General features: G+C 46.1%; 1 protein-coding gene across 2 annotated transcripts; it reads left to right on the top strand.

Annotated features, from left to right (window-relative positions):
* Window positions 1-201: 201 nt before the first annotated feature.
* Window positions 202-14,939, top strand: TCFL5 (transcription factor like 5; the record flags this gene model as incomplete). Of its 2 annotated transcripts, none has more annotated exons than XM_079719237.1 (6): window positions 202-851; window positions 1,913-2,099; window positions 2,385-2,547; window positions 4,521-4,764; window positions 6,650-6,791; window positions 14,820-14,939. In XM_079719237.1, the coding sequence occupies 6 exons, from the start codon at window positions 202-204 to the stop codon at window positions 14,937-14,939; spliced, it is 1,506 nt and encodes a 501-aa protein (XP_079575363.1). The 2 variants fall into 2 exon arrangements, with proteins under 2 accessions (XP_079575363.1, XP_079575362.1); XM_079719236.1 differs by having other exon boundaries at window positions 4,518-4,764.
* Between the last annotated feature and the right edge of the window lie 1,060 nt (window positions 14,940-15,999).

Raw genomic sequence — 15,999 nt, 5'->3', positions numbered from 1 at the left:
CCGGGCCGCGGGGCGGGGCCGCGGGGTGGGGTGGGGCGGGGCGGGGCCGGGGAGGGGCTGCCGTTGCGGGCGGGCAGCGCAGGCGCGCTGCGGCCGGCGGTTTCCGCGCTCCCGCACGCCCGCCCCGGCGGTTTCCGCGCCCCTGCACGCCCGACCTGGCCCAGGCGGCCCGCCCGCGAGCCCCACGCCGTTGGCGCCGGCATGTCGGGCCCCGAGCAGCCGGAGACGCCGCAGGCGGGCGGGCCGGCGGGCCCCGAGGGCGCGGACGCGGCCGTCGGCGAGGCGGGGCTGAGTTTCACGACCACCGACCTGAGCCTTGTGGAGATGACCGAGGTCGAGTACACGCAGCTGCAGCACATCCTCTACTCGCACATGGAGGCGGCGGCGGCCGACGGCGAGCTCGAGACGCGCCTCAACTCGGCCTTCCTGGCGGCGGCGGCGCCGGGCGCGGCGTCGGGGGACTTCGCTGCGGCCGGGGGCGCGGCGGCGGGGGGCGTGCCGCCCGTGTACCCGGTGCTGTGCCCGCCTGCGCTGGCCGATGGCGGCTTCGCGGGCGCCAACCAGTGCCTGGGCCACATCGACTTCCAGGAGCTGCGCATGATGCTGCTGAGCGAGGCGGGCGCGCCCCCCGCCGCCGAGAAGACGCCGGGCGCCGACGGCCCGGGCGCCGGCGCACCCCGGCCCAAGGCAGCCGACGGCGCCGGCAAGGAGAACGTGGAGGGTGCGCCCGAGGCGCGGGCCAAGTCGGCGGTGCGCGTCCGCCTGGAGGACCGCTTCAACAGCATAGCAGCCGAGTCCTCGCCAGCCCCGCGCGGCGCGGATCCCCCCGAGCCCGGCATGGCGCTCAACAAGTGGGTGCATCCCCCAGGGAGCGGGCCCGGCTGGGTCAGGGTGTAGACCAGGGTCCTCTGCAGAGAAGCACCAGGCTGGGTCCGGGTATAGACCAGGGTCCTTGCAGAGAAGCACCATCCTGGGTCCGGGTGTAACCAGGATCCTCTGCAGGGAGGCACTAGCCTGGGTCCGGGTGTAGACCAGGGTCGTGTGCAGAGAAGCACCAGCCTCGGTCTGGATGTAGACCAGGGTTTTTTGCAGAGGCCAGCGGCCTCACTGCAGCTTGCATCTTAACAGGGAGCAGACCTCAGTGGGTCTGGAGGCTGAGCTGAAAGTTTGTGTGCTCTGTGCAAGCACAGCAAGCAGATATTAAGTACACAGCCTGCAGCATTACCTTTGCGGTGTGCACTCTGCGTCTGCATGTGGAAGAGAGATGAGTTGAGATAAGTGCACACATGTTCCTGAGGAACAAAGGTTTTGTCCCCAAATCACCCAGCTAAATGTCAGGAGAGACCTCTGCTTCCCTTTCTGTTGACTCAGGTTGAGGCTGACCTCATCTTGCACAGATGCATCCCCTGGGAGGAAAGACGTCATGTTGTGAGGCTTTGAGTGTAAAATGCAGCTTCATCCTTCAGCCAGACTGCTAGCCCATAAGTGATCTCGCAGCAACAACTATCGGGGAGGAGTAGCCTGTCTGCTAGGGCGTCTCCTCAGCTTTCTCTCTGTCCCCACCCTGTAGTTTTCCCCATTTTGCCCATAGTCGTCAGATTTTGGAGGATGGCCCCCAAAACAGAGATTGGTGTCAGAAGTGTGATGGGAAGGGAGGTGTAACTAAAAGATGACACACAGCTACACCTTCCAATGTGAGGAAGAAAGTTTGAACTTGTCCCCTACAACACTAGCTGATAATTGTTTTGTAGAGATTTCCATGATGGGGGGCATTCATGGTAACAGATTCGAGTTCCTATCTAGAAAATCAAGTGTTAGCCATTAGAGTGTGATAGTTAGTGATTGTGGTGTTTCAGGAAACTTACCTGCCACATACTCTTCATGTGTTTCTGGGTTTCTTTTGTCTTGGCAGTTTGGTATCTCTTATTCACCATCCATCCGAATTAATGAACGTTCCTCTTCATCAGCAACAAAACAAATGTACAACATTAGTGAAAAATAAAACTGCTGCTGCAACTACTGCTCTGCAATTTACATACCCGCTGTTTACTGCAAATAGTTGCTCTACTAGTGGAAATTCTAATCTTTCACAAACACAGGTAGAGAAAATGATGTGCGAAGCTTTGCTCTTTTGTATTAAATGGATAAATTGTATTTTAGTTAGGTCCCAAGGATTTTTTTTTTCTTTCATTGAGCTCGATAACTTTTTAAAATCGAGAGTATTTATGTGGTTCGGGGATATTTAAAAATCCTTAGTGCACCTAAAGTTCTTCAAGTTCATGTGAATAGCTTTGACGTTACTTCTATTAAAGTGCATTTTATTTGTGCGTAGAGAGGAGATTGTCACCTGTTGATAACGTTCCTGTTGCTTCATTTTTTTCCAGAGTTCTAGTGACTCATGTTCTGTACTTGAAGCTACCAAGCATCAGGATATTGGATTGCCGAGAGCATTTTCTTTCTGTTATCAGCAAGAAATTGAATCCACTAAACAGACTTTGGGTAGTAGAAACAAAGCTTTGCCTGAGCAGGTTTGGATTAAATTAGGAGGTAAGCGATAAGACAGAAGCCGGCAGGTGCTTTCTCCTCCTGCCTGATGTCTTTGCCCTCCCCCTTTTTTTTTGGCCACGGGTGGGGGAGGGGAGAGAGGTGGTTTATAAACAATCGAACGGATCTCGGAAGCCTGCTTGCATCTTAGGAATCCTTCTGTGCCTCCGCCCAGTCACCTCACTTTGAACATCCTTGCGAATTTGGAACATCACGTTTATACTTGGCCTGGAAACGTTGAGTTTAGGGGCTGCTTTTTCTTAACAGTAACCTCCTTAAACAGAAAAATGATAGACTTAGGTACATCTTCGTTACCTTCAAGTTACCGACAGTGCTTGTAGGGTTTTTTTTTTTTTTTTTTTTTTTTGCGTTATGCGGGCCTTTCACTGCTGTGGCCTCTCCCGTTGCGGAGCACAGGCTCCGGACGCGCAGGCTCAGCGGCCATGGCTCACGGGCCCAGCCGCTCCGCGGCACGTGGGATCCTCCCGGACTGGGGCACGAACCCGTGTCCCCTGAATCGGCAGGCGGATTCTCAACCACTGCGCCACCAGGGAAGCCCTGGTTTTTTGTTTTTTTTTTTTTCTCTTATTTCATACTTCATGAGTGAGGCAGGAGTCTGAAATCCACTCAGAGCTTTAGGGGACGATCTGCAGATGGGCAAAGGATTGAGTTGGGAGCAAGAGGCCATAAGGTGATACAGAAAGTTTTAGGAAGGAAGAAACTTCTGAAGGCAAACTTTGCTTACCCCTGACGTTAACCCTCAATCCGTTTTTCCTGGAAAACATTCTTTTTCGAGTTATCCAACAATAACACGGCTTACACTCAGCTTTTCAAGAGCTGATAAAGACAGGGTAGGGATGGAGCTCTCCTCCCTTCCCCCACGCCAGTGATTAATTTTCCATTGTTCTTATGACATTGCTCGTGAAGGTATCTGTTAGCATTTGTAAGGTGTAAAGATTAATATTAAAATAGTCCCTGTACTGACCACTCAGCTGAAGAACCAAAATATTACCAACACTTGTGAATTCCTCTCTATGTCTTTTGAAAAGTTATCACCATTCTGAAATGTGTGTTAAGTGATTCTTTCACTGTAGAGGGTTTGGCTTTGTACGGTACCTTGGGAATGCACATCACCACAGGTACTTATTAGACGCCTGCTGTGCTTTGATAGGAATTCGACGTATTTCTGTAGCACAGGTCAAAGCTATGCTGTGCTTACTCCTTTTGTGGGGGGATCTCACCTGTAAGGTGAGGGCAGGTTTAACCCTAAAGCATTTAGGGTTTGTCCTCTTCTGAGCAGTGCAGTTAGAACATCAGACGTCATATTAGAATAAGTGCATATCAAGAAAATCTTTTGGAGAAAATATTTCTAGGTTTGTTTCTTTCTTCCCATTCTGAATATCAGAAAAATCAAACAACTTCTTGGTTTTTTTATTCATAGATGACAGTTAAAATGCCTGTTGATTTAAAAGGGGGACTTTTGACTGTATTGCTGTATAAGCTGTATTGATTACATAATACCTGGGGTGTTTTGTTTTGTTTTATTTTTTGCGGTACGCGGGCCTCTCACTGTTGTGGCCTCTCCCGCTGCGGAGCACAGCTTCCAGACGCGCAGGCTCAGCGGCCATGGCTCACGGGCCCAGCCGCTCCGTGGCATGTGGGATCCTCCCGGACTGGGGCACGAACCCGTGTCCCCTGCATCGGCAGGCAGACTCTCAAGCACTGCGCCACCAGGGAAGCCCTCTGGGGTGTTTTAATTTAGTTTATGTTCAGTTTTATAGTTTGAAACCTGGAGCCTTGTGCCGGCTGTTTCTATGGAATTTTGGAGTGCTTCCTGTTTGGTTCTCTGTGCTCCTTACCCATTCATGTTTATATCTTGGATCGAACATACCAAAAAATATATTCAGCATTCACGAGGGTAAGTTTAGAAGAACAAAATAATTAAAATACCACTTTTTCCTTCTTTTGCAAAGAAGAAGCGCTATGTAAACAAGCAATAAATAAGAGGAGTCGGAGTAGGATACATCAGTTGGACACAAACATAGAACGAAGAACCCTTGGAGAGCTCCAGAATGTGGGTGAAGGCTCCACAGCAGCGCAGGGTGCTTGGCCGTCGGTGGAGTCGCCCCAGGCCGCCCTCGGGGAGCAGAGGCAGAGCGGGCCCCCGCGGGGCAAGTCCCAGCGCAGGGAGAGGCACAACCGCATGGAAAGAGATAGAAGGTAATGCGTGCTGTCGGTGGTATACAGTTGTCCTAGACGCCAAGCCGATGACAGTCAGTGCTGGTAACGGGCACCTTTTTGTAGAAAACAATGGTGTAGCCATTTCTGTGTTCAAGGGAGGGAAAGCTGGCAAGAGTCAATGGTCGCCTTGCTTTGCTAGGTGGATGGGGGTACCCAAGACCACCCCCAGGTTTGATGATTCATTAGGAGGACTCATGGCTTTGATTTATTTTGGACAAAGAACCCAGCAAAGTCAGCAGAGGCGCATGGGGAGAGGTCTAGGGGCCCCAGACGCCAGCTCCCCAGAACACCTCTCAGTGGAGCCACTCAAGATGCCTGTCACCCCCCAGCACTGGTGACATGTTCCCAGACAGCAAAGCTCCTTAGAGACTCGGGGCCCTGGATCCTACTGGGGGCTGGTCGTGAGGGGCATTCCCTACCTGGCACGTGGCCAAATCCCAGATGCCCAGAAGGAAAGCTGGTGTTTAGCATAAGCCAGTGACCAATGGTGGTGGGAACCCCCCCGAAATCTAAGTTCCCAGCTGCTGGCCGGGGCCGCCTTCCTGGGAGGGAGTCTGCCTGCACGCTGGGTTACTCAGTTTTGCTTGGTTCTTTTAAGGATATTGAAGAAGGAGGAAGTTACAGCTTATGTAAGTTGTTTTATCTGTGGATTTTATTTGTGCTGTTCTGTGTAGAAGCAAAAGGTGGTTAATTTTTCTGTTATAGCTGGGTACGGGATGATTCCCTAACATATAGTTAATTAATTTAGTCATTTATTGAGTACTTTGTACCAGTTTCTGTTTTAGGCTAAGGAAATAGAGCACTGAGCAAGACAGATATTCATCTCTGAACCTACAGTGTTGAGCAGTGGAAATTTATTTATTTAAAGGGATATATTAAAGCTAGGCAGCTAGATCCCTTTCCTAAGGGTGTGTCCACACATACACGCCAAGTAATGGGCATCACTGAACTCACCGTGAATCATAATGGGCATTGTTTATATTTATTTAATAAACATTTCCTGAGCACCTACCATCTGAAAAAAAGCCTTATACGTACTACGTGTTGACGGTAAAAATTTTAATTCTTACTCTGCCATTTCCTAGTTTAACAACTTCCTACGCATTCTTTACCTCTCCACCTGAGTCTCTCGTCTATAAAATAGGGATATTGCCTACTGCGTAGATGGGACACAAGAATTAAGCAAGCTGAAATGTAGTGTCTGTCCCAGTACCTGCAGTTACAGAGCATCTAGTGAATTCCTGCTGTTGTTACCTTACAAAGTTGCTCTAAAGTTCTGAGCGTACAGGTGGGGAATTAGCAAAAAGGGCCGTATTATCTGAAGGTAATACGTAAAAGTTAAAGATGGTCTAAGACTCCAGTTGTGATGTAAATCATCCCTAAAAAGACCGGGTTTGGGGATATTAACAGGCTGGTAGTCTGTGGTCCTTTATGAACCGGGGCCCCTTGGAGAATCAAAGCTGTGAATCCTAGCTTCTGTGACTTCCTTGGCACCTGGAGGGCAGGTGAGTGAAAGAATGTCCTGCCCAGAAGAAACACACACACAATTTTGCTTCCAGTTTCAGGGGGTTTGGGTCCATCCTTGGTCCAGAGACTTGGACCTGGTCCTTACTCCTGTCCCAGGAGAAGTAAACAGGAAGCTTTCCAGGGAGCGCGACTGGGCTTAGTGGGCCGCTGAGGGGGGGCTGGCCGCCGTGGAGGGGGGGCTGGCCGCCGTGGAGGGGAGCCCCGAGGTGAGGGCCTGCCCTTCCTACGCTCCCAGTGGCCAGGCTGCGAGCTGGTTCCTCAAGACACACAGACACCTGCTTTCTTCCTTTGTTCTGCTTCAGCTTCTCTATGTGATTCCTTTGGCTTTTGACTGTAGGCGCAGAATCCGCATTTGCTGTGATGAGTTGAATCTTTTAGTCCCGTTCTGCAACGCCGAGACCGATAAGGCCACGACTCTGCAGTGGACCACAGCGTTCCTGAAATATATTCAGGAAACACATGGAGATTCTCTTAAAAAGGTTAGTATCTAGGCCAGGAGATTTTCACAGTCCTGTAAATGTATCAGTGTTGTTATGTATCCTTTTTCCTCTAAGATGTCCCAAATTGTCCTTTGTTTCCTGGAACCAAATGTCAGATGCTGAGTCCAGTGTGAATAATGCCCAGCGCATCACTTATCCAGGTACTAACCACAGCCTGGATTTGTGGTCAGCTAGCAGTTAGGCACCTGCTCTGTGCAGTGGATTGTTTGGGGGCTTAAAGGGGTTTCAGAGACCTGCCTGTAGGATATGATTTTTTTTCCCCCCTCAGAAGATGTTGTGAAAAGGAGAAAGCCCAAATAGGAAAAAAAAGAGGCAATTAAATGTCAAATAAATAATCTGGATTTCAAACGTGTTCAGAAGGCAGAGAAGAGAAACACTGCGGCCTGGGGGATCGGGGAGGACTCGGGGGCTCAAGCATCTCAGTTCCTTAGGACAGCCAGCTCGACCTTGACCCTGTCTGTCTGGGCCGAGGAGCCGTTGATTCCCTGCAAGCCAGCTGGGCTCCCGGTGGGAGCGGATGCTGGGTGTGAGTGAGGGTCCCACCTGCCCCCTCCTTGGGAGTTCAGATGAGAGAACATTCCCTGCATTGGCTTCTGTGCTCTGCCTTGCGGGGACCTTGGGTCCAGGTGCCGGCCTCAGCACTCTGGGGATCGGGGTGCATGGGATGAGGCCTTAGTGAGGAGCGTCCGGGTTTTGCTGCTGGTCCCGGCTGTCGTGTAGTCGCTGCCGTTGACGGCAGCACGAATCTGTTTAGAGAACCGAGCTGAGGTTGGCGCTGTAAACATGCAACCTTTTGCAAAAGAGCCTTCTGTATCTAGATCCTGGGGGAGCAGCCGGCCGAGCGCCCCAGGCCGCCTGGAGTGAGGCCGTTCGGGCTCTGTGCTAAGAGTTTGTCTTCTCCGCTTCCCTTTTCTGTGCCCATGTGCATTTCCATCTTGTGTGTTTCGTAATTTCGGTCAAGTTCCTTATTTTCCTTGTATATTTAGTTGCCTTTGAAAGCGATCCCTGTGTCCAGTTTGTGCTGATGGATCATTTATGGTTATTTATAGTGTGGTTACTCTTTAACATTATTTTTTAGCGATAGACTTGGTTTATTGTCATAAAATAAAGCTTTTATATTTAAAAAAATGATTTAATGGTTGGCTGTGTGTACCTAATAGTGGTAAATTATTATTTATATGATTCATTCAAATATGATGAAGGTGTTTACAACAATTAAAAAACTTAACTGTTACTATCTATACTCAAAGATTAAATAGGTTAAAAACTTCCGGACGTTAATTTTTATGTGTATTAGGCTTCCTGAATATTTCTGAAATTTAGTTACATTGAATTTATAGATTGTTTCTGGGTCGGATTACAAGACCCATCAAGAAACAGGCTGAAGTGACGTCAGTAGCAATTTAGGGGGGAATTAGAATGTAGGTAGCTTAAACCCTTGTGTCCTTCCTGTTTCCTTAGTGACTTTCCCCCTCTTACTTGCATGAACATTTTGAAAGATATGATACACAAAAGTCTTCAGTGATTTTCCTAAATTATTTCAGTACACATCTCATCCCACAGGTCTGTTCCGACTCTAACCAGGCTTCTGTCCCAGACACTGGGGGCACCTTGAATAAGACAGAGACCCCGTGGGCTGGAGGGAAGCAGCTAACAGGTCGAGGGTGAATGGACCACTTCCATCCCGGTGTGGGGTCTGGTTGACATGCTGCAAAGATGGCTCTCCCTGCTGCGCAGCAGGGAGACTGGACTCCAGGAGGAGAGGTTGGGGGTGGGCAGGAGTGGAGACATCAGACCCTGGTCAGAGGCCGCAGCCGCTCTGCTGAGACTGGCCAGGGCCCGCAGTGCTGGATGTAGGGCTGCTGGGCAGAGGAATTGGGGACCACGGTGGGGCATCTGGCTGGAGCAGCTGGGCGGGTGGTGCTGTTTCCTGAGATGGGAAGACGTGTGGAGCAGCAGGATGGGGTGGGGCGGAATCCACGTTCTGTGTCCGACGGGCTAGGTTTTCAGTGCCCAGGAGGTGTCAGGTGGAGAAGTTGAGAAGGTAAACGAGTCTGCAAGCAGGTGGTTCCCTTTGTTTTGTTTTTCTAATGAGCATAGAGTTCACTGAACACCTGCCCTCCCCACACCTAGTCTGAGCCGTCAACATTTACCATGTTTAACACACACGTGCACGCGCACAGCACAATTTCAAAGACAATGACAGATGTCATGACCCTTCACCTCTAAATATTTACGCCTGAGTCTCCCACGTAACGCCAGTGCCGTTTTCACGCCTCACAAGGTCGATAGTCATTCTCTTATACCATCTACTACCCAGTCCATATTCCCATGTCCCCCAGATGTTCTAAAGGAGACTTTTATGGCTGCGTTTTTTTCCAAACCAGCACCCAGCCATGCTTCTGTGTTGCATTCAGTGACGTTTTTCTGTCTCTAAGCTATAGCAGTCCTCCCTACCCCACAGTTTCTATTACAGCACTGAGATTTTGAAGAGATCGGGCCAGACAGGTGCCTGTAGAACCCTGGATTTAGATGATTCGTTGTATTTATTTATGGTAATTAAAATTTTTTATATAATTTTAAACTTGCAGGAAAATTCCAAGATGAGTGCTCAGAGCTCCTTGTGTGCCCACCCTGGTTTACCCAGAACCCCCAGTTGTTCACATTTTGCCCCATTTGTTCTGTCTCTCGCAGCCTAAACCATTTGACGGTAAACTGTGGGCACCATGCCCCTTGATACCCAGACACTTCAGTCTGTGATGTTAAAGAATATTACATTATCTTACATAACCAGAATGCAATGGCCAAAATCAGGACACTTAACATTGGTGTAATACTCTTATCTAATTCAAATTTTGCCTCTTGTCCCAATAACATCCTCTACACCATTTTCCCCCGTCCAGCCCCGCTCCAGGATCACTGGTGACACAGTTGTTGTGAGGTGCCATTTTGGGGCCATGACCTTGAACCCTAGCCAGGCTCCGGGGCTGTGGGGCCGTCTCTCACTCTGTGCTCCCCTCTCCTCTGTCCTGTCACCATCACAGTCATTGGGCAGGACGGTGGCACTGCCCCCCTGCTTTGTCTTCCCTCCTCCACCTGAAGTTGGGCTGGGGGCCTCCCCGCACCCACTTGTCCTTGCGCAGCAGCCCCAGTTATCAGGTGCAGCTGTACTGTTACTTCTCCCTTTCCTGTGCAGTAGGAACTCTGTCCTCTTTATTTTAAATTTATTTTATTGAAGTCTAGTTGATTTACAACGTTGTGTTAATTTCTGCTGTAGAGCCAAGTGACTCAGTTGTACATATATATATATATATATATATATATATATACAGACACACGTATATATATATATACATACATTCTTTTTCATATTCTTTTCCGTTATGGTTTATCACAGGATACTGAATATAGTTCCCTGTGCTATACAGGGAACTGTAACCCTATATAGGGTTAGGACCTTGTTTATCCATCCTATATATAATAGTTTGCATCTGCTAACCCCAAGCTCCCACTCCATCAATCCCCCACCCCCACCCCCTTGGCAATCACCAGTCTGTTCTCTATGTCTGTGAGTCTGTTTCTGTTTTGTAGATAAGAGTGTTCTTCGTAAGAACAGCATTTTATCTATTTCTCACATTTATTTATCGCATTCTGATCCGTGAAGATGGCAGTTTTTAGAAACTTGTTGAGACTTCCATTGTGACCTCTTATGTGGTCAATTTTTTAAAATTCTGTGTTTATTTGGAAAGGACGTGCATTCTCTGTTTGGCGAATTCTGTTTGTTTATTAGGTTGAGGTTACGAATTGTGGTTCAGGCCTTTCCTGTCCTCTCTTGTCTGTCAGACCTGTTGTTCTCAGAGCCCCCGTGGCAGCTCCCACCGTGACTGGCCTTGTCCCATCTCTGTGGGGCTCTCAGCGTGGCTGAGTGTCGGGGCACACCCTCCCACCTGGGCCCCGAGGTTTGTCACCCCTCTTGGTTTCATTAACCCTTTTCCTTTAATTCTCTCATCTCTCTGTACAGATGACACCAGTTTCCCTCCTCTTCCTAACTTCCTGGTATAATTTCTTGACATGTAATTGGAACAATCTTTCTCTTTCCTACTAAAAATAGTTTTTATCATTGACCTTCTCCTATTTACAAATTTAATGTGAATATCCAACTTTGACCAGACGTCATCTCAAGGTGTCTGATGAGTTGTAAAAATCCCTTAAAACTCAGCTATTTCACTTAAGTTTCATTGAAATAGACACTAATTGAGAGAGCAGAGTAACAGTTAGTAGCTCACCTTTGACGCAGTCAAGGGCGGGAGGTGTCCACTTGTCTCCCTCTTTCACGGTCACCCCAAGTTCCCATGAACTGAGTCCCAGGGACCTCGTGAGAGTCTAGATTGAGCTACACCTTAACCCCACTGCTGGCAGAACTACTCAAAATAAAGACGGGTCCCCAGGGCTATCCTCCTCATTTTATGACGATTGTTTAGAAAAATCTCTTGAAGTACTTTCTTACGTCTGAGAGATGATTATTTTCTTCCTTCTGATTTCTATTTAGGTATTCTCAAAGGTAAATTCTACCTTCTCAAATATAGGCAAATGTTTTATAGTTGGGCTTTGGGTGTCAGAATATAGAAACCAATATATCAAACCATGGTTCATCTTACATTGCATTAAGACCCGTTGAAAATCTTTTAAATTTTGGGAAGGAAATTAGAATGTATTTATGTGCAAGTATAGCTTCTGAGCATAGACAGTTGTTGCAAATGGCAGATGGCCTTGGTTGGGATGCCACTTAGCGTGTGGACAGGTGGAGTGCTCCAGCTGTTCCAGATGACTCAAAAGTCAGAGCAGTGGCAGCAGAGAGAGCACTTATACTTCCCTTCCTGGACACAAATTAAATATAAATCTATTATAGTCCAGCAACAAAGAGCACAATTCAAAAATGGGCAAAGGACTTGAATAGACATTTCTCCACAGAAGATAAGCAAATGGCCAATAAGCACATGAAAAGATGCTCAACATCACTAATGATCAGGGAAATGCAAATCAAAAGCACTTTAATGGATGTTGAGATAGCAGTTCACACCCATTAGCTGTGGCTATTACAAAACAAAATAACAAGTGTTGGTGAGGATGTGGAGAAATTGCAATCCTTGGGATTGCTGGTGGGAATGTAAAATGGTGCAGCTGGTGGTTCCTCAAAAAGTTAAACATAGAATTACCATATGATCCAAAAGAATAGAAATTACCCAGAAGAATAGAAAGCAGGGACTTAAACAGATATTTGTATACCAGTGTTCGTAGCCGCATTATTCACAGTCACCAAAAGGTGGAAACAATCCAATCAACAGATGAATGGATAAGCAGAATGTCTGTACAGCCAATGGATTACTATTCAGCCATGAAAAGGAATGAAGTTCTGACACATGCCTCACAATATGGATGGACCTCCAGAACAGGATGCTGACCGGGAAAAGGCAGACACCAAAAGACAAATACTGTATGATTCCACTTACATGAAGTACCTAGAGTCATCAGATTCATAAAGTCAAAAAGTAGAATGACGGGTGCCAGAGACTGGGGGAGGTGAATGGATGGAGGGTACATGTTTAACAGGGACAGAGTTTCAGTTTGGGGAAATGAGAAAGTGCTGCAAATAGATAACGGTGATGTTTACACAACATTGTGAATGTACTTAAGCCACTGAATTGTACACTTACAAATGGTAAAAAATGGCAAATTTTATGTTATATATATTTTACCACAATAAAAACATAAACTTAGACTTAATTGTGTAAGAACGCTATGCTTTAAAAAAAAAAAACTTACAGAAATGTATACATGCACAAAAACGGAGAGACTAGAATAATGAACTCCCGTGTCCAATAACTCAGCTTCAGGCATAACTTTGTTTCACCTATACATCCCCATCCTCCCACCATCACTGAGTTATTTTAAAGCATTTCCAGATGTCATATCATTTTCATTCACAAATGTATCTCTAAAAAGAAAAGGGCTGTTTAAAAGCACAACCACGTCATCATCATCTTCCTTAATCTCCATCCCTGTCCAGATTTCTCTGATGGGCTCACAAGTGTCTTTTTACTGTTGACTTACTTAAATCCGTATCCAAACACTGCATTTGGTTCACGGCTCTTAAATACCTTGTAATCTGTTATGGCTCCCCTTTCCTAGTTTCCTTGCTGTTTGTTTATTGATGAGGCTGAATGGTACTGAACCAAATTTGGGTCCATTTGCCTGTGCGCAGTAAAGCCAATTTGCTGACACCAGTTGCGCTGAAAAGAAGTTTAGCGTTTATTGCAGGTGCCAAACAAGGAGTCTGGGCAGCTAATGCTCAAAAGATCTGAACTTTCTTGTTTGGCACCCACAATAAAAGCTGCACTTTCTTTCACTGCAACCCAGTGTCAGTAGATTGGCCTTACTGTGGGCGGGTGAGTGGACCCAAATTCAGTTCGGTAACAATTTTTGGTGACCCAGATGGGGTTTCCAGCCCATCTGGGGTGCCAAAAATTGTTACCGAACTGAACTTGGGTCCGCTTGCCCACGCACAGTATTACGTGTCATGATTAGTTATACTCTGTGACAACTTCGGCAGAGAATTTTTTTCCATATAATGTTTTCTGTGTAATTTAATATACTACATAATCTTCATTAGTTTAATATTTCTCTCTGAGATGCCTCAGGAGCCCTTTGGAAAACTCAAAGTCAGCTAGAGAAGGAAACTTACAAGAATAATTTTGTCCCAGAGCTGGTTGTTTCTGGATAGGGAAAATATAAGGGACAAACTAATATGGATACAGAAAGTGATGGGAGGTTTGTGGAAAAGGAAGCTTAAGGAAAGAGTTTTGCATGGGGTCAAGATTGGCTCATATTAGAGTGAATTTAATTAACTAAATGAACTTTGCTATTAAAAGTAAGCTGGTGCAAGACTGGATGTGGTTTTCTGTCTCTGTTAAGAAAGCAAAGTTTTCCTGGAATATTGAGCTGCTTTTGACAACAGGTTGTAAGTTTCCTTCTCTAGCTGACTTTGAGTTTTCCAAAGGGCTCCTGAGGCATCTCAGAGAGAAATATTAAACTAATGAAGATTATGTAGTATATTAAATTACACAAAAAACATTATATGGAAAAAAATTCTCTGCTGAAGTTGTCATAGAGTATAACTAATCATGACATGTAATGCTGCACGTGGGCGAGCGGACCCAAGCTGGGTTCAGTAACATGAATACTGCGTCCTGCAGGACATCCCACCTTCTGCATCTTGCAGACCCGTGTCTTTTGTTTCCTGGAGGCCGATGAGCTTCGGGTTGTCTGCTTGCACCTGCCTTCTCTTTTTGTGAGCTTGAGACTGACTCAGCCATTAAAATTGAGGCCTTTTACAAAGTGTTTAGAGGCATAGTGTCATGAACTTGACCCGCGGCCAGCAGGGTGCTGGGGAGTTAGCTCTTGGTCTGGCCCCGTTGCCACGCCTAGCACTGAGCACTCAGTGGGGTGGGGGCGGGGGACAGCAAATGCCCGTGGCGGGAGGGGTGTGTCATGGTACAGAGTGTCTGTGTGGGGTGGTGGAAAGTTCTGGAAATGGATGGTGGTGATGGTTGCACAGGAGTGTGAACATACTTAATGCCACTGAATTGCAAACTTACAAATGGTTAAAATGGTAAAGTTTATGTCTGTGTTACCACAATGAAAATAACAAAAAAATATGGCTGCTTTTAAAAAAAAAATCAGAAGGGTTTACAGTATGGTCAGGCATTTTGAAAATCTATTGGAAAACTAAATAAAAATACATGTAAAGGTAACTATTTGAGACAAATGTTTGAATCCCCATTTTTATCATCTGTATCCCCTTACAGGATGTGACATACGTTTGTGAGTGACACCTTAACTATATATTTTGAAGTAGTTTAGCTCTTAATTTCAACCATTTGTGTTTTTGAAGATAGCAGTTTTCAAGTCTGTGCATATTGTACGTTAATGGTCATTTCTCAACTTTAGGAATTTGAGAGTGTATTTTGCGGAAGAACTGGCAGAAGGCTAAAGTTGACCAGACCAGACTCCTTGGTGACGTGTCCCACACAGGAGAGTCAGAGTAGCCCAGCTATGGAGATCAAGTGACTGGATGTGAACACTGATGCCTGGGAAGTAATCGGCTGTTCCTTCGTGACCCATAAATATATCCTAGGACCCTGGAACTCAGCTCTGATAGTCTAACTCTAAAGGGACATGATTCAGCTGATGGGACTCCAGTGGGGACTTTGAAAGCACATTTTGTAAAAATATTTATCTAAAACAAAATGCTTACTGATTAATGTCCTCTTAGACCATTTGGGGATGAAGACATCTTGACAATTAGTAAGTAATTTTTCAATTATCTGTCTGATTCCATCATGTTTTCTTAACATGATAACTTGAAAAATTAACATCCTTTGTAATTTCTTTAGTCTTAGAAGGTACATTGCTTTTTACTTATTTTATTTACATTTAAAATATGCCCCCTTAGCAACTAGAACAAGTTAAATTGTTCTTAGCTATAAGTAGTTTGGCCATTTTATTTCATTTGCTTATTGCTTCCCCTTGTAAAGATTTCTAGCTGCATAGAACTGTATTGCAAAATGCAGTCCTATTTTAAACCTTTTTGCTAGAAAATTTCCAGACATCTCCTTTAAAGGTACTTTTGTCCATAAGTGAAATATTGTCACAGTAGATTGCTTCAATGCCCTCATTTTCATATTGAGAGTCATTACTTTCTGTGTAATAAACTGTAGTGTTTGGAACTGAGTTTTTCAAATGAGTGGCTTTATTTATTACAATAGATAATACCAATAGACTTTAGTGCAGTACAGTCACTTTCAATAAATACTGTCAATGGGAGATAGTTAAACGATTGTACACAAAGGAGGCAGGTAAATCAGACGAGACCTTTGTATGGAAGGGATACTGTACATTAAATTCTTTATTTTTTTTTGTAATACTGTGGCCAGTCATTAATCTGAAGATTTCATGTATCATTTTATTGAAATGATATCTTAGCCTTTACACAAATGCCATGTAAACAAGTTGCTGAATATTCTTTTCTCTCGTGAAATTGTACAGAACTTTCTATATGGACACCCTAGACCCCTCTGAAATGTTGGGTTGACGATTTTAGTACATAGGCCTGTGTCTGAGGTATGAT

The sequence above is a fragment of the Hyperoodon ampullatus genome (assembly GCF_949752795.1).
Source record: "Hyperoodon ampullatus genome assembly, chromosome: 14".
Classification (NCBI taxonomy): domain Eukaryota; kingdom Metazoa; phylum Chordata; class Mammalia; order Artiodactyla; family Ziphiidae; genus Hyperoodon; species Hyperoodon ampullatus.
Note: the sequence above shows the minus strand (reverse complement) of the source record. Positions and strands in the feature narration are given on the sequence as shown.